At 39.9% G+C, this 18,416-nt stretch overlaps 1 protein-coding gene across 4 annotated transcripts in view; it reads left to right on the forward strand.

Annotated features, from left to right (window-relative positions):
- Positions 1-5,542: 5,542 nt before the first annotated feature.
- Positions 5,543-18,416, forward strand: part of vps13d (vacuolar protein sorting 13 homolog D) — a 40,463-nt gene continuing 27,589 nt past the window's right edge. For 3 of the 4 annotated variants that reach the window (XM_026998240.2, XM_035522678.1, XM_035522679.1), the window contains exons 1-25: positions 5,543-6,048; positions 6,633-6,842; positions 6,942-7,019; positions 7,360-7,550; positions 7,687-7,767; positions 7,860-7,976; positions 8,058-8,162; positions 8,319-8,489; positions 8,674-8,774; positions 8,920-9,088; positions 9,233-9,334; positions 9,801-10,002; positions 11,081-11,263; positions 11,375-11,505; positions 11,635-11,701; positions 11,849-12,028; positions 12,110-12,240; positions 12,347-12,479; positions 12,637-14,886; positions 15,232-15,371; positions 15,469-16,551; positions 16,662-16,752; positions 16,866-16,992; positions 17,087-17,267; positions 17,805-18,005. In XM_026998240.2, the coding sequence (XP_026854041.2) occupies positions 6,746-6,842; positions 6,942-7,019; positions 7,360-7,550; positions 7,687-7,767; positions 7,860-7,976; positions 8,058-8,162; positions 8,319-8,489; positions 8,674-8,774; positions 8,920-9,088; positions 9,233-9,334; positions 9,801-10,002; positions 11,081-11,263; positions 11,375-11,505; positions 11,635-11,701; positions 11,849-12,028; positions 12,110-12,240; positions 12,347-12,479; positions 12,637-14,886; positions 15,232-15,371; positions 15,469-16,551; positions 16,662-16,752; positions 16,866-16,992; positions 17,087-17,267; positions 17,805-18,005 (6,312 nt within the window). In that variant the 5' untranslated portion in view covers positions 5,543-6,048; positions 6,633-6,745. The remainder of the gene's footprint in view (positions 6,049-6,632; positions 6,843-6,941; positions 7,020-7,359; positions 7,551-7,686; positions 7,768-7,859; positions 7,977-8,057; positions 8,163-8,318; positions 8,490-8,673; positions 8,775-8,919; positions 9,089-9,232; positions 9,335-9,800; positions 10,003-11,080; positions 11,264-11,374; positions 11,506-11,634; positions 11,702-11,848; positions 12,029-12,109; positions 12,241-12,346; positions 12,480-12,636; positions 14,887-15,231; positions 15,372-15,468; positions 16,552-16,661; positions 16,753-16,865; positions 16,993-17,086; positions 17,268-17,804; positions 18,006-18,416) is intronic. The other variant, XM_035522677.1, reaches the window with a different exon arrangement.

The following is an 18,416-nucleotide window of genomic DNA, read 5'->3' on the forward strand; positions in this document are numbered from 1 at the left end:
TTGCCACTGTTGGGCCCCTGAGCAAGGCCCTTAACCCTCAGTTGCTCAACTTGTACTCAGTCATAATTGTAAGTTGCTTTGGATAAAAGTGTCAGCTAAATGCCATAAATGTAAATGAATCTTGTATACAAGATTATTTAGTAAAGGCTAACAGGAACAAGAGACATGGTGAAGACTCTCTGTATAAAATCAAATGTTGTAACAACTGTGAATAGAAAGGGAATATCATTATTACTTTTTCACTTTTATCTTGAGAATTTCCTTTCCTTTTTTACTTTGAGTAATAATTAAATAAACAGTGGCACCAAAGTGTTACACAACTGAAGTGCTTTGCTCATTTTACAGTAAACAACCATTTTAAAGTGATTTTGCTCATTTTACAGTAAGCAAATAAAAACACCCCACATGGTCTTCATACAGTTACAGTCAGCAGTTTAAGTAATTTCTTTATATGAAGTAAACCCATTCAGATGTTTTTGGGCAAAACATTGTAAAAATTAAACACATGATATATCTAGTTCTCCATGGTATTGAGTGTTGCTTTTTTTTTTTTTTTTAGCTATCTTTTATTTTAAAAAGTATTTCCGTTATTCTGCAGTACTTCTGGTTAAATAACATCATAGCTATTCTCTTCATTTGAAGATAATCTTCTAAGAAGAGATTAATCTAGTTGTTTAAATTTAGTTCTGAGTTCTTTTGATCAGACATTCAAGTCCACAGAATGTTAGTAACCTATCCTATGAATAAAAGTAACTATAAGGCATTGTAATGCTGCTCATTACACTTTTTATGTCCACATGTTTAACTATGTACTATTTTCTAAAATAAAGCCCTGCAGGTGATGTGAAAAGTGACCAGTGATCCCATGTGAGCCAATAGATATTTCTCTACAGGGGTTCCATTCCAATCAAAGAGGCTTATTTTTAAGATTTTCAAAAATAAACAGCAGAAGGAAAGGATGCTGTTTTTTGCTCTAAGCAGGATCATGTTTTTAACTGCTGTGGGTTCTAAGCAGGATCATGATCGTTAGGAGATATTCCAACTGAAGTCTAACTTAAGCCAAATATTTTTGGAGGGAAGAAATTGTTGGTCTACATCTGCAGCGTGTGGGAGGAATTCTCTTCCAGCACATGCATTGTAGCAACAACAATCTGGCTGCACATCTTTGATCAAAAATAGGCTTAATTTCTAACACATTTGTTATTTTATGTTTGTAGTCCCACATTATTCATTATCTCATTACTATAATTCTGTGTAATGACTATATTATTAGATTTTATTTTTTATTCTCACCATTTTTATAGTTTATTATCTAATCTTGTGCCAGAAATACACTGTAGTATGTATTTAAATGAGCATGTAATCACACATTTCAGCATGTAAAAACGTTAAATGACCTGTAAAATTGGATGTATGTTATAGCAGTGTGGAGTTATAAGTCCACACATAAGACCTTATTATTCCTGGTAGTGTGAAGAGGTCCATGTATGGATTGAGTGCCAGTGGATGGGAGATGTCTCTGCAAGCTAAAGCAACAGCGCACAGAGCTTCAGGGCATCATGAAGCAAACCAACTACAGTCAAAGACAGGTGCCAGCAGCCTTTCGCCTTGTACACCCCACAGATGGAAGATAAGAGTACCCTGAAAATGATTCATGTTTTGTTAACCACCTCTGCCCCCCCAGCCATTTTAAGAAGGTAGCAGAATGAGATATCTACCAATATGAGGATCTTCACCAGCCAAAATCTTGCTGTCGCCATAGTTACATGGCTGCAGCCCAGCTTGCTTGAAGATCTGCATTGTCATGAGTCTCCGTCTGCCTTCACACTACCCCAGACTGGAGCTGCAGAAATTGGCAAGGTTGCACTGCACACACATCACAGGAAAAACATTTATATAGGCTTGTATTTTATTTGGTAGTAGGAAAATATTTTAATTATTATTTTAATAGGCTCCCCACACTATTGTCACTGATATACCATTACAGTATACCTTTGGGCTTCACTGAAATACTATATTTACAGTGCATCTGTTTTCTAGGTCAGGGGTTGTTCATTTATTGTTTCTACTATATGTCATTATATTTCATTACTTAATTTGTATTATTGCATTTATTCAAAGCATTCTATTTATTAATGTGTCAAATAGTACAGTAGCATATTATTTTTAATATTATTAATATTAATAAAAAATCTATATAGTTCTGGGAGAATGAAGGGTCATATTAGCACCTGCCAGGGCCTGCCTAATTGGGTAGCAGTGACGATTACTGTAGCACTGGGGCTCAGGACACTGATCCCCCAGCATTCTCCTTATTATCTAGGCTGCACCCTGGGTGTGCAAGCAAGATCCCAGGGAACAACAAGCAGCGTGACCTGGCTTTCTGTGCAACTCTACTGTTACTGACACTGAAGCTGCTTGCCTTACACATGTGGCAAAGCACCCACTCCGTTCGGTGCTAATTACACAAGGCTAAAAGCACACACATATCCATTCATGCTATAGCTACCTCTCCCCGATGCCCCACCCCACAGCCCTTAACCCCTGGAGTGGCGCTTTGTTATGTTTACCCTAGAAGTAAATGTATGCTAGAAAGCACAGCAATTTTAAGGAAATCAAAAATACAAATGGAACAATGTCATATTGTATTGTTTAATAGATCCAGTCATACCTCATTACAAAATATAAAGAACATAAATGGATTTTTTTTTTTCAAATGATGTTTGTGTACCAAAACCACAAAATTACTTCCAAACATTTCAAGTAACTATTTATTTATAGTAAAATAATTTGTAATATTCCAAACATAACATAAACCCCCCAAATGAATGACTACAAAATCTGGCATCATCCGAGTTCTGAGACATACATAGACATCTTGTATACAGAGAGAAAGTTGGATGTAAGATAGAGAGAGAGAGAGAGAGAGAGAGAGAGAGAGAGAGAGAGAGAGACCTGTCTTCCTGTTTTGTCCAGATGTGGGGGTCCATAAGAACGCAAGATGAGCAGATGGCCTTCTACACCACCGCAAGCATGCCATGGATTATGGAGCGGTGCATCATCAGCCAGGAAGTATGAAGCTTCACATCTGCTGGGATTATCAATATTCTGTGTGCTATTTAAGAGCGCAGCCAATTTATTCTCTCAAGATGCATGACAAACATAGGCAGGCATATTGGCTATGTTCACCCCTGAAAAATATGGTGGGACAGCAGTGCCCCCAAGAGGCCTAGTGTGGTCAGGATATTGTGTTGCCGGATCTGAGTGGATTACTCTAAACAGTGCATTATAGACTTTTAGCTCTTATAATGTAAGATGATGTCATGTCATTTTCATTTGGTAATTAGACATGGTGCACATAGTAAAGTCTGGAACACAAGTCATTATTAAAGACTGACACTGGCAGTATAAATGCAAATGAGAGACAGTGTAAAGGAGATGGTATAGCCTACAGCGACTTCTGTAAATAAAATGCATCTTAGATATTTACAGTAGTTTAAATATACACCATCTCTTGATCCCTTGCCCTAGTTTCTTTATCTAGCACTGAAAGACAAAATAATAGATTTCATGCTAAACTCTGTTGAACATTTCACAATGATTGTAGGCTGCTTAGAAGAAATGTCAAACCCAGACCAGAATAGCCTGAGGGCTATAAATGTCTCACTGCCTTTGTGTGTGTGTGTGTGTGTGTGTGTGTGTGTGTGTGTGTGTGTGTGTGTGTGTGTGTGTGTGTGTGTGTTGCTCAAAGATTCCATCCCACATCTAAGCACTTGGGCACTACATGATTAACTATATTGCTTATTTGCCTAATATTAAATATTCCAACATTGCCAGTCATAGCATAGCTTATTCAAATAGGCAAAAAGGCATAAACAAGTAAAGAAGATTGTTATGGAAGCAAACCCCCCCCCCCAAAAAAAAGCCTTAAAAGCAGTGGAAAACATTAAACGGGTTTGGGATGCATTTGACACTCTACAAAGGTTAGTTTAAATATTTGTGGTAGAATTACTTCTGATAAAAAAGAGGTTGATGAGTATTAAAAAGCCTATTTTCAACAACTGCTGCTTCTAATATTCCCAAACATTCAGGTATCTATAATGGACAGCAAGTACTGTTTCTAGTCAATTAACAAGAAATGATTTAGGTTGTGTTTTAAATAATCAGTTATTAGGGGAGGCAGTGGTCCATAAAGAGTTAATTACCATTTAACAAAAGACTATATTTTGGCTAGGAAAGCTGTATTACAGGGTGTAACAACTTAAAAAGGACATTTTGATTATGCATCTACTTTCTGGTGTGGCTGCTCTCCTAACTGTATTAAGAGTAGACTGAAGTCTCAAAACAACTTGATTAGGGATATACAGAAAATACCTCCCTGCTATCATTTGAAGGAGGATCACTTTCAAAGACTCAACTTTCTTCCAGTAGAAATGAGAATAAATCAAATTGATTTGAAACTTACTCATACAATTTTAAATAAACTAGTCCCAATCTACCTACTTAATTACTTTAATTTAGTAAATAATCTTCACAATTGTGCAACTAGAGAGAGTGTAACTAACTTCATACCATAGGACTTAAGAGTTTAATGGGCAAAAGCATGTTTTGTATACTGCAGCAGTTATGTGGAATAAACTTCTGTTTTTCTTTAAACAGTTACAAGTTGAGAGTAGCTTTAAACATGTGTTGAAGAAATTACAACTTATTGTAATATATTTATGCAATTTTCTTGCGTGACTGATTGTTACAATTAATTATTTATTTATTTATTTATTTAGAGGACTGCAATGGAAATAACCCAGAGCCTTGTGTTTTTATCCCCAGCATTTATTTATGTGTTTATTTGTTTATATGAATGCAATCTTTATATATTCAGTACATTTCTATGTATTCAGTATCATCTATATGCCTGCCTATGTTTGTCATGCATCTTGAGAGAATAAATTGCGCTTTTAAATAGCACACAGAATATTGATAGTCCAAGCAAATACGAAACTTCATATTTCCTGGTTGTTGATGAACCGTTCCAAAATCCATGGCATGCTTGCGGTGGTGTAGAAGGCCATCTGCTCATTTTACGTTCTTACGGACCCCCACATCTGGACAAAAGAGGAAGACAGGTCTCCTATCTATCTATCTATCTATCTATCTATCTATCTATCTATCTATCTATCTATCTATCTATCTATCTATCTGTCTGTCTGTCTATCTGTCTATCTGTCTGTCTGTCTGTCTGTCTGTCTGTCTGTCTGTCTGTCTGTCTGTCAATCTTTCGTTTAGACTATTTTTTACCATTAAGAATACCCACCATTAAGCCTACACAGCCCTAACAAGATATATTTAACTTATATTTTTTACAGTTTGATGTCGTAATCTTGGAATCTATTTTCTCTAGACCTTTGGTGAAATGATTAACGAGCGACTGTTTATAGTGAAGAACGGATTCACGAAATTCTCATGTATAAACCCAAACACTAGATGTCCACAGTCACCAATGTGTGCGTGACCTTTTATTTTGTTTTGCCACGTGACCGGAAAAGCGCCGATGGAACCGCGATTCTTTCAGTTTGACATATCTGGGCGACAAATACGCAGGTTCTAGCCATCAAGTAATAAAAGCAGATGATTTTCGCAAGACCAAGTGACCGATGCAGTCCGCATTACAGAAAATAACCTCAAACATATCGCTCAGTCCAGTTTTATATCATGTTTAAAAAGTTGCTAGTTGTCCGCCGGATATGCCAGCTAGCTGGGTAGCTAGCTAAGATAGCTAAGTGTAGCTCTCTGCAACCTTCGCTTCAGCGTGTTGTCTCATTCTGCTGGTGTCGCATTTGTCTTGAGGGTTTTGCCAGGCGTTTCTCTTCGTGGGAACTCAACTGTGTGGTGTTAATATGTGGAGACGACGCGTACAAAGCTAACAAACGCAAAGGCTGTCTTTCACCGCTGTTTCCTTTTGACAAGGACAGACTTTCTGTTCATGGACACTGGATACTTAACAGCCTGTCGCTCTGTTTCTGGATGACCTGTGGAACTTAATAACATTAGGTTAGATAAATTTGTGTGGATTACAATGTTTCTAAACTGCTTGTCTTGAAAGGTCGCCGTTCACGTTCGGCCTACAGTTATGGTAAGGTGACCAGCAAACCTTACGTTAGCAGGTGACAGCTAAGAGCAAATGTTAAGGAAAAGTTGATCAAAAACGCAATTTAACATTCGTCTGATTGATACTGCGCTCTAAATTGTCTATTTACACGGTCCTCTCTGATCTCCAGTATCTAATGGTAAAGTTAGATGGCGTTAGGTTAGATGCCATCTTTATAGTTAGGCAGCTGTCACGGAGTTTGCCTGCTGTCTTTGGTTAATATATAGTTATATTTTTGTGTATTGTTGCACGCAAATATCCATCCATCCATCCATCCATCCATCCATCCATCCATCCATCCATCCATCCATCCATCCATCCATCCATCCATCCATCCATCCATCCATCCATCCATCCATCTTTGGCTGCTGTCCAGTATAATGTTAGGTTAAGATAAGTCTGTTGTATTGGTTTAGAAGTTTCATGTTTGAATTGATGTATGTTTCGGTAGAACACTAATATTTTGCCTCTGTTTCTTGTTTTCTAGAATTCAAATGACTGGAGTGAGCATTGACTATAAAGTCCCAGCCCCTGTTTGCCATCAAAGCTTCCTTCCCATTTATGCACTGCCTAGCCCATTTCCCTCCACTCTGACCCATAATGTTGGAGGGACTTGTTGCATGGGTACTTAACACATACCTAGGCAAATATGTTAGCAACCTTAACACAGATCAGCTCTCTGTTGCGCTTCTCAAAGGTATGACTCTTCTCGTTCTCATTGTGTGCCATGCTGCTTGTGAGTAGCTACTTTTGATCAAACATCATCAATGCTATGTTTTTTTTTTTTATGTTCCAGGAGCTGTAGAGCTTGAGAATCTTCCTTTAAGAAAAGATGCACTCAGAGGGTTTGATCTGCCTTTTGAGGTCAAAGCAGGTGAGCGCTAATTTAGCACTGTGTGCGGTTCATGCCACTGAGACAGTGAGGAAACTCACGCTAACAATGAAATGCCTTTTAAAGACAATAAGGATTTTTTTGGTTTGGTGACCAAAAAGTGCACTTTTGTGTCTAGCAGCTGTTTTGTTTGTAGGTTGTTTTTTTTTTTTGGTTCTTGTTCTTTGCCTGCATAGATAACTCTCAAAAAAGTGTTGAGAAACAATTCTTAATGGATCTCAGTAGTGCTAAATATTAAGAAAGTGTATTGAGTGTGCAATAAACATATGTATTTCTCTTAATTTTAGTGTAACACTTGTTTTATGTTTCTAAACTACCGCAGGCTTCATTGGGAAGATCGTGCTTCAGATCCCCTTCTATCGGCCTCACAGTGACCCATGGGTCATCTCCATGTCTCAGATAAATCTGATTATTGGCAATGCCCAGCCCCAGGAATACGATGAGGTGCAGGAAAGAAAAATTGAGCGTGAGCAGAAGAAACAACTGCTCAAAGCATTAGAGGACAAATGGAAGGTAGTGAGCTTTGAAAAATACTGACCGATGCTTGTGCTTCAGTGTAAAGAACTGGTTACCTTTACAGTAGTTACCTTTAATAACTGGTTACCTTTACAATGAAAATGATTGTACAATTGTGTCTGTGTAATTTCAGAGTGAATGTGAGCAGAAGGGTGAGTCATACTGGTACTCTGCCACTGCCTCCGTGGTCACCAGAATAGTTGAGAATATTGAGGTAATTCCACTTTTCCCATTTTATTATTGTATATTAATTTCACTGTTAATTTCAACCTAGTATAATGACCTTACATATCTTTACATCTGCAGCTGAAGATTCAGGGTGTGCACGTAAGGTTTGAGGATGATGTCTCCAACCCAGAAAAGCCCTTTGCTTTTGGAATTTGTATTAAGAACGTATCAGCACAGAACTCCTCTAAAGAACCGGTGAGATGAACAGTAACAGTAATTGAATTTATAAAATGCATTACAGCCTTCTCTTATGTTAGTTGAATTCTTTGCTCACAGGCTCAGAAGCTCATGCGGCAGAAGCAGCTGGAGATTGAGGAGTTCAGTGTTTACTGGGACACCCAATGTACCATGCTGGCAGATCTTCCTCAAGCTGAAATACAGGTATTGCTTTGGAAATAATAATACCAAAAAAAAACCCACTACAGTACCAGTAGTTTGATATATACCAGATTAACGAAGTAGTTTCAGGACTTTACCTGATGTATGATAGTTTTCTCCTGGGACATGCATTTCTTTTTTTCTGTATTACCCCAATAGGAAACCATGACCACTTGCATGCATAGCCGAGAGCACCAATACATATTTGAGCCTGTGTGTGCGTCTGTGCTTCTGCGGAGGAATGCGTCTAAAGAGCCTCTGCGCTCACGTCACACCCCACGCATCCAGGGCCAGGTGCAGCTCGACCCTCTCTCACTGCACCTCTCACAGGTACTGGACAGCTTGCCTGCAGCTGTCAACTCAGCTTTTAGCTTATGACTTCAATTTTTTCTTTTTTTCTTTTTTTTTTTGAAGAAGAAATTGTCATGAGAAGAAAAACCTTAAGACTTAAGATTTTATTTAAGATGTCTGTGTTGACTCTCAGTGGGTACTTTGGGTTGAATCCAAAATACAGGTTCAGTATCAGCAGATAATGGCTTTTCTGAAAGAGCTTGACAGGCGAGAGAGGGAAATGCTTTTTCGAAAGTGGAGACCCAAAGTCCCTTTATCAGGAAAGTAAGGCACTTTGCATCATATTTGGAAATGCAAGCAATCATGCAAATATGTGTTTTTTTTATCATTTAGTTTTGGTTGACTTTTCTCTGTCTGTGTATGTAAATGGATCAGCGTTTAAAATAACTAGCTTTCTTGTTTCCTGTAGCTGCCGGCAATGGTGGATGTATGCCATCAGTGCTAACCTGGACAAGATCAGGGAGAAGCACAGGTGCAGGAACTGGAACTTTGCTCTTCAGCGTGCACGTGATACACAGCTCTACACAAGCCTCTATAACCAGAGACTCGAGGGAGTTGCTCTGACTGCACAGGAGGAGGTAAACCACCCGTACTAAACTTATAGACCTAGAGGACTGAAATGATACAGTGCACAAAACCATAAATCACCAGTATAACTAAGTATAACTGGCTGATTTTATTGAGAAATTGTGGACTACTGTGGCTGTGTCTTTCATAAACAGATTGAGTTTGAGAGGATTGAAGATGAACAGACAGTGGAGGAGTTGCAGAGTCTCAGGGAAATTGTTCATGACTCCTTTCGAAAGCAGCTGGAGATTGCAGAGGCAAGCTGATATGCTTTATGTAGAAGCTTGAAGGGCACTAACTTAAAGGGCCTTGTGCTGAGCTAAAATATCTTGCTTGACATTAAACATAGATATAAGACATAAAAAGATGTAACAGTAATCCTGTGGATTAAGCTCTGACCTTCATCATTGTCTGTCATGGACATTGAAGTATTGTGTGCATCTCTTGGCCCAAAGAGAAAAAGCTGCCACATATGCATGCTACATGCTTAGAAAACTATTTTATCTATTCATTCAACTTGCTTTTTGGGCCACGTTTAACTGCAGCAGTACAACCATATCAGACAAAGGGCAGAAACTTTATTGCAGCAATTTGCATATTTAAAAAAGAACATCACTGTAAGTCTCGTCAAAAATGTATGATCCTCGTTATTCTTGGTAATGAATAAGCAAAGTATTATTGAATTGGTGTCTTAAGTACTCACCACAATTAATTCATTCTCAGGGTGTCAGAGAGCCCATGACCGAACCTGAGGGCGCCTCCCCCTCCAGTTCTATTCCAAAGAGTGGCAGTTCTGGTATGATCCAGTACCTACAGTCCTGGTTCCCCGGTTGGGGTGGATGGTATGGAGGTTCTGAAAGGGGCCTAGATGGGCAGCCCATGGCTGATGACCTCATGCAAGGAACTGCTGAATGGGATATTCTGGGTGAGTTGAGATGTTTTGTATTTAGAAATGTGTCTCATACTGGATGAAAAAAGGATGGGTAAATAACTATCTTAAAATAATGGTATTTTCTCAGCATTTTCCTTTTACTAAACTCAAATTATGGATTATTACTTGTAGTGTTGTCTTTCTTTAATATAACAGCTTTATAAAATTAACGCCAAAGAGGTATAACCTACTGCCGTATTTAATGTGACGTTAATAGCACATATTTTATATATCACAGTAACATGTTTCCTCATTCGTAAATGTGCATTGCCAGCATATTTTACTATTTCAGTGATTTGTGGTAGTACTGCATTTTGTCCTCATTTGCATATACCATTCATAATGGCACACTGCTTCTCAAAAAAAATAACCACCTGATACTGTCTGATGGTAAATGTCCTTGTAAGAAGCCTTTGTGGATTTTCCCTTGGTCACACATGCAAGTCATCAACAAAATTCTGTACATGCACCCATTTAGCTAATTGACATATGTATTTAAAATGCACATTTTTGCTCTGTTTGGGGTGAGCATGATGGCACATTTTGCAACTGCAATAATAGACTGTGACTCGCTTTAAAACTATCTCAGAATGCCATAAACATTTCCCATGAGAAATGCAAATGTAGGTGTTGCAGAGGAAGAAACTATTCACATATCTAGACTAAGGAGAGAATTTTGCTGCTATGCCATGTTTAAAAAAAACTAAAGTCAACTCAGCACAACCATGTAATTCCCATTTTGGTAATTTACAAATGCATTACATTTTATTGTAACTGGCAGCGTACCACTGGTCATGCCTGGGCTTTGTCATCTGTCTCTTGATGTGGATCTTTAAAATATGTGTGGATTCATTTATATTTCGTTGTTCATTGACTTTCACCAATCTGGGCAGAGGTAAAATTAGTGTAAGTTGACACCAGTGTGCTTATTATTGCAACAGTTACATTATGAATAGGAATTAAATACTGTATAGCACATTTTGTGTGGCATAGTGCAGTTACCATCAAGTTTTATGAATCTGGCCCAGTCTTTTATGCATAATTTAACATGAATTACTCCTGCCATTCACAGCTGAAACGGATGACCTCTTTGACCCACTAGAAGAGTCTCGGACATTAAACACTTTCACCAGGAGGGATCACCTCTTTGCACAACTGGATTTCTTCCTTGAGAAGGCAGCCATCACTCTCTTCCAGCAAGACAAGTTGAATCCTTTGTCCAGTGAGAGTGGGGTCATACAGCTAGAGTTTTCAGGTGCAGTAAATATCGTTCCATACATCTTTTTTTTTTAATCTCAGAAAATATTGAATCTTATTCTGTTACACATTTTTTCCCTAAAGCTAAATGCATTGTTTTGATTTGCAGGGGTGAAGATTGGTATTGAGTCTTTACCTCGCTCAGAGTCCTCTCTACTGTCTGTCAAGCTTGGAGGGCTGTTTCTCAGAGACCTCACCACCCAGGGCTCTATCTTCCCTGTCCTAGTCTCACCAAAACTGGTAATCTTCTCTAGCTCATTGTGTGAAAGTTTACATCTGCATATGCAGCTATTTTTGTTTCTTGCACCGGACTTGTCATCCTTTGATAATTCAGGATTAAATTAACATGTTTTCTATAACATATTTTAGGATAAGGTTGCTGTTGCCATCAATCAGCCCTTTGGAGAGAATAGTATCACAGACAAAAGCAATATGGGTGAGTGGTTTTAATATATATGAATGTCTTATTTTTCTGGCCACCTTGTAGTATTTAGTTTTAACTTTATGTTAAATAGTGAATTCTTCTCACAAACTTGAGTAATTTAGAACAGATGTGTTTTCTTTTATTTATTAATTTGTTCAGATTCTGATATGGAGTCCACGTCATCCCCTGTTTTTGAGATGATCTATGAGCGTAACCCAATAAGGAGTAAATTTGAGAGGAGACTGGAGGTCAATACCAGTCCTCTTAATATCATCTACAACCCTCAAGCTATCAAGAAAGTGGCAGATTTTTTCTACAAGGGAAGGGTTCATACTTCAGGTTGGCACTGGATTACTCAATTGTTAGAATTTCCATTATTAATTGCCATGTTTTTAATTTTGGCACTTTTGCTGTTTATAGGGTTTGGATATCAGTCTGAATTAGAGTTGAGAGTGACTGAGGCAGCAAGGAGACAATACAACAAGCTGAAAATGCAGACAAAGGCTGAAATTCGGCAGACCATAGACCAGCTGTTGGTTGGAGAGTTCATTGTAAGGCATTTTAACAATAACTGTTGTTTCATTATGCTTGGTGATGCTAGTGATTATTGTGTTTGTACTAGTGTCTTCAACCTTTATTTTTTCCTATTTACTCTAGGAGAATAGTAAGCGTTGGACAATGAAATTGGATATATGTGCGCCTCAAGTTATTTTCCCAGATGACTTTCAATCTGAGGACCCCATGCTAGTTGTAGTCGATCTTGGTCGAATTCTCCTTACCAATTCTCAAGGTATTGAGTGTGTGAGTGTGTGTGTGTGTGTGTATGTATGTATATATATGTATGTATATATATGTATGTATATAAAATGTATATATGTGCTTAGCTTTTATGGGGTTTTTTTGGGGGGGGTTTTCTTGTGCTCCATTTTTTCTTCTTGTCCTTATAGAAGATCCTAAAACAAAGTCCAGGACCTCTCAGTCAGAAGATGAGGAGTTCAGTGACGAGGAATACCAGACTCCACTAGCAACACCTCCAGAGTCTCCACTACCCGAACCAGAGAGAGAGTTTAAAGGTCTGGAGAAGAGCCCTGACCTCTCCATCCTTAAATCTGCAGAGGGAGTCCAGGCCTTCAGCAGGATCTTGTATGAGAAGTACTCCTTATCTTTTAACGACCTGCAGATCATGGTTGGGCGCTACAAAGACAACTGGAAACACTTACAGGAAAGTGAAGTGGGGCCCACCCACGTAGTGGAGAAGTTCAATGTGCTCTTACAATTGGAGCAGAGACTGCGTTACACCTCAGACCCTCAGCTCCCTGGTGCAGTTCTCTCAGGTACCTTACCAGACCTGAAAGTACATGTTAACCTGGACAAAATGACTGCATTGAGAAGCTGTCTGGCAAGACTTGCTCGCACAAGTGGAGATGAAAACATGTGCAATAAAGCAGAGAACGTCAAGTCTCCTGACCCATTAACACTCCGTCATGAAAAGATCTTTCAGAGGGACGACAGTCAGTGGAACTTGCAGGAGTATGACAAAAACCTTACCAAGAGTGTGACAACTCTTGAGCAGCAGACACGAGAAGTATTGGTTGAATCCAGACTACTTCTTGCGGAGTTCAACATCAACTACATGCAGCTTGGTGTGGAAAGTGGGGGGCGGTATATATCTGTTCTAAAGGTGTTTGGTACAAATGCTCACTTTGTAAAACGACCTTATGATGTTGACGTCTCCCTCACAGTCCATGGTCTTCTTCTAGTGGACACCATGCAGACATATGGCTCTGATTTTGACCTGCTTGTGGCATCTCATAAGCACCTTAGTTTTGATGTGCCCACTGGGAGTCTCAGAGAGAGCCAGCCTACATCACCAGACTCTCAAGATGGGAAGCCACCTGAACTGCCAGACCTGGGTCTGCCTTTTGACAAAGTATCCCCTCTTAGCTCACTTAGCAATGAGGAGGCACTCATTAAACTGGAATACCAGTTTGTTAGGTCAGATTGCCCATCAATGAACAGAGATAGCTCTCTACAGGTCACCACCATACAGGTCAACAATTTGGATATTATTCTCAACCCTGAAACTATTGTAGAGCTGCTCAAATTTCTTCAGCAATCATTTCCTAAAGAAGAGAGCACATGGGCTCCCTCAGCACAGCAACCTACACCAGTGCCTAATGGACAAGACCAAGACGAACTCTATCAATCCACTTATGATCAGAATAAGGAGTTAACTGTAGAGATTCATAGGTTAAATATGCTACTCTTGCGAACAGTTTCAACTGGATCTGGCTTAGGTGGTGAAAAAAGAGGCATGAAAATTGCCACAGCCAGTATAAATGGGACAAAAGTCAACGTTTCTATGGGTAGTCGACTTGATGTCAACGGCTCCTTGGGTTGCATTCAGCTTGTAGATTTAACTCAGGAAGGGGGTAAAAGTCAGTTTGTGGTCAGTATTGGAAATTTAGAAGATGATACCGCTGTAGAAGGTGTATTTTTTACTGGTTCAGGGTTCATTCCCTATGAGGCTTTAAATTTCCACCTTTTGGAGAAGTCCCCAGGAGAGTGCTCTCTAGAACTCCATATGGCATCACTGCACTACAATCACTCGGCCAAGTTCTTGAAAGAGCTCAGTCTTTCTGCCAATGAAGTGGAAGATAACTTTCGTTCCATGCTGAAGAGTGCTGCCACAAAGGTCTCCTCTGTGCTGGCTACTAAAACAGCAGAATACAGTGGCATGGTCTCTCTCTTTGAGACCCCATCTAAGAGATCCAGACTGCAAAGTCTAAGCAACTGGACACTGGAGCCTCCAGAATATGAAGAAGATCTTACCGGTCCTGAGGAAGAACAAGGCACAGACTCATTTCTGGTCAAGCTTACACTGAATGTCAGCATAGAATCCCCTGTTGTATCAATTCCTCGGAAACCTGGACACCATGAACTTCTCGTTGGTCACCTGGGAAGCATTACCATTCAGAATTTTGCTGCAGAGCAAGACACAAAAGGACAAAAATTGCAGGTTGAAGTTAAAAATATAAGGCTCTATTCTGTCAATACAAGTAATCTAGTCCCGAAGAAAGGGCCTCGGACTGACAGCAGCTCCAACCCCAGTCAGTCACCATCTCATAATCCCATCTACCTAGATGAGCCACAGTTTACTCGGCAAGACTTCTTTGTGTATCTAAGTCGTGGAAAAGGTGAGAAAGGTTACCTTAATGATACCATGTTTACACATGTTGAAAAATGACCACACCATGTTTAATAAGTGACTTAAGAATGAAGTCCTGCTTAACTGTTTAACTTTGCATGCTTTGGACATGTATGTTTGCCAAGCTATTTGCTTAAATCATCATTTTGAAATGAAATCATTCAGCTCTAGTTTTAAGTGAGTCTGCTCATTAACATCAGGGATGATAGGTAGCCTTATTCTTCAGTGAATGTGTACAATATGCCAATCATATCACATTGAGCTAAAACTCATTAAATGGACTTTCCTGCTTAACTGCATTTTCTGTTTGAACATGCTATTCCTCCCTCTTCAGCATTTCACATTCTTAAAGACACTACCATCCAGTTTACTCTTGAAAAAGTTCCTACTGTTGAAGACATACAGTTCTGTGATGAACCATACCACAATACAGGATTACTTAGAGTAGAAGGCAAATTTGTCAATGCCGTTAAGGTAAAAAAAAAAAAAAATCCAAGTCATAGTAATTAATACAACTAATATGATATTCATGACATTCATTTTCTTTCTTTGGTTTCTTTTGTCCTTTTAGGTTTTCCTTTGTAAGCCTGTGTATGAACAGGTTCTTCAGACTTTAGATAACCTGTCTTTGATTGAGGAACAGAGAGTAACTCCCAATGAGCCTCCAACTCCCCCTCCGCCGACACCGTCCTCCACCAAACCGCATCGCTTCCCTGATCCACAGGGCGGGTTGTTTGCTCGGGACAACCCTCTTATCGGCTTGTCTTACTCCTCGATGTCATCCTCTCTCTCAACCCCACTCCCTCTGCAGAACCACACCCAGCCTCTACAGCTTCTCTCTTTTACCCAAGTCAGAGCCAACTTCAAGGTATCTGAGCTTCAGGTACAGCTGAGTGCAGACCTTAGTCAAGGATCTCAGGGCTTGGTCAGTCTGCGCTTCCAAGACCTGGAAGGAAACTTCACTAAGGAGGATCCTCATTCTCTGTTAGTCCAGCTGGCCCTTCGCTCCCTGCTCATGGAAGATCTTCTGGAGTCAAATCCTGAGTCAAAACACAAACACCTTATGGTTTCCAGAGGTGCCCCCAAACCGTCTACCTTTAACACTAAAGAATACCTCTCCCAATCATGCCCATCCTCATCCAATGCCTTGTACCCAGAAATGCCACGCTCGCTACCAGCTCAAATTGAGGAGGCCCAGAATGTCTTCCAGTTTTATCAGCGGCATCCTAGCACTCCTGCAGCATCGGGCAAGAAAAATATGAAGGACCCAGGATGCCCCAGCACCCCCCCTCCATCGCCCTCTCGGAATACAGCATCACCTCACCCTCTACCAGACTTTGATGACTCTCTTGTTCACATCAGTGTGCTTATGGTGGAAAGAAGGCATCCCGAGTTTAAGACACGCTATGGCAGCATCAGTCGTAGTATTGATGTGGACTTCAACTGTCTGGATGTCCTCATAACGCTTCAGACTTGGGTCGTCATTCTTGACTTCTTTGGCATTGGCTCTACAGCCAACAACCATGCAGTGAAGGTGCCTGCCACCTCTCCCCAGTCTATGCCTGGACACCCACTGTACAACACAACAGATATGTACCCTGAGATTGATGAGGAAGAACCAGAGGAGAAGATCAACACTAAACTAGACCTGAAGGTAGAGATTTGTCATTAATGTTATTAGGTTGAATTTGTGTATGAAAATGTGGAAATGCAGAATAATTTTGAGGGCTTTATAAAAGTGATATTTCTGTTTTCCTTCCACAGGTTCGTTCCCTGTCTTTGGTGTTGAATAAGAAAACTACAGAACTTGCCAAAGCTAGCGTCTCAAAATTGTTAACACACTTAGAAATGATAGGTGAGTTGTCATTTTAACTTTTTAAGGGGTGTATCCCTTAGCATTTATATAAGATTTATGTAATTTCAACTAAGAACTGTAATTTAACATGCACATTTGGCATTACATTATAGATGGAGATCTTTCATTGCAAGGAAGCCTGGGTAGTCTGTCATTAATTGACCTGACCCCACATGGTGACCTATATAGGGAGCGCTTCACGACCCGGGGGGGAGAGGCACTTATCTTCAATATAAATAAGTAATGAACTCTTACTTTGACAATGTCACAACTCTTTCTGTACCTCATGATAACAGTTTGATTTAGAAACCTCCAATCATGGATCTTTGCACAGGTACGGAGAGCTGGACCCTTCCTTGGAACGGGACTGTGACATGAAAGTGTCTCTGCAGATGGCCTCAGTACAGTATGTGCACACGCAACGTTTCCAGGCCGAGGTGGTGGCTTTCATCCAGCACTTCACACAGTTGCAGGATGTTCTGGGCAGACAGAGAGCAGCAATGGAGGGGCAGGCTGTAAGTAGGCCACTTGCATCCATTGCTTGCTTACTGTTAACCTTTGGAAAGAATACGTTTCAATGCCTTATGTAAGGTGTCTGTTAAGCGGTATTCTATGTACCCAACATGGTGCAATAACAATGTGCATCCTTGAAAGTTTTATTGAAATAACATACGGCTGACTTGTGTAACAAATAGTTTGAGTGCCAGCAGTTGAAAATGCACCCTGAACCTGTGATAAAAGTAGGTAATACTGGCAGTTGTCAACTCTCATTTCTGTCATTGTAGGGACTGTGAATTCTAAGTCTGCCAAATACTTCAGTCTCCTTTCACATGTTTCAAACCTAGTATTTGGAGGTTTATTGGGATACTCACAGCTGCTGTTAGACAATTAATGTTATTAAATGCTTTGTGGTGGTGTAGTCAGAAACAACATGCTTGTTTTTTAATAAATTCTAATTTACTTGTCTTGTTTGCTGTGTATTGCACATTTCTACATTTCTACTGATTTGAGGTGAAAGAGGATGGTTAATAGTGTTAATATTCCTGGCCTAGGTGCGGGAGCGTCCACAGCGAGCCTCTCGTTTGCTCTTGGACATTGTGGCTGGGGCACCTGTCCTTTTGATCCCGGAGAGCTCCCGCTCAAAGCGCCTCATGGTGGCAAACCTGGGCCAGCTCAGAGTGCGCAACAGCTTCCTGCATGCAGGCGCGCACGGAACCTTCTCTCTTAGAGACAAGGTAGAGAAACTTACCATGGTACATACCTTTTTTCCCTCTCTGGTGAGTTGTGGCACCACCTCCCGCACATTTACACACACGCATGCGCGTGCACACACACTGACTGATGTTCTGCCACTCTACACCAATGGGATGCATCTATGGAGTATTTCCCGCTCTGCTTGGTTCAGTGGAATATCTTCATTATAGAGAAGGTTCCTGCTTTAGGGAGAATGAGTGAGTAGGCCCAAGACTCCTGTAAGGCAGTACTTTAATGAAGGAGCTTCATGGATGCAGTCCTGACATTATCACCATACATGATTACTAACTGACCATTGTACTGGCTTTTAAGATGAAACTGTAATAGGTATGTATGTATCCTATATGTGAGAGACCCCATTTTCTGTATTTATTTTATTATGCATCTGTAGGCTACTGTTTTAAATATTC

Source organism: Electrophorus electricus, chromosome 24, assembly GCF_013358815.1.
Source record: "Electrophorus electricus isolate fEleEle1 chromosome 24, fEleEle1.pri, whole genome shotgun sequence".
Classification (NCBI taxonomy): domain Eukaryota; kingdom Metazoa; phylum Chordata; class Actinopteri; order Gymnotiformes; family Gymnotidae; genus Electrophorus; species Electrophorus electricus.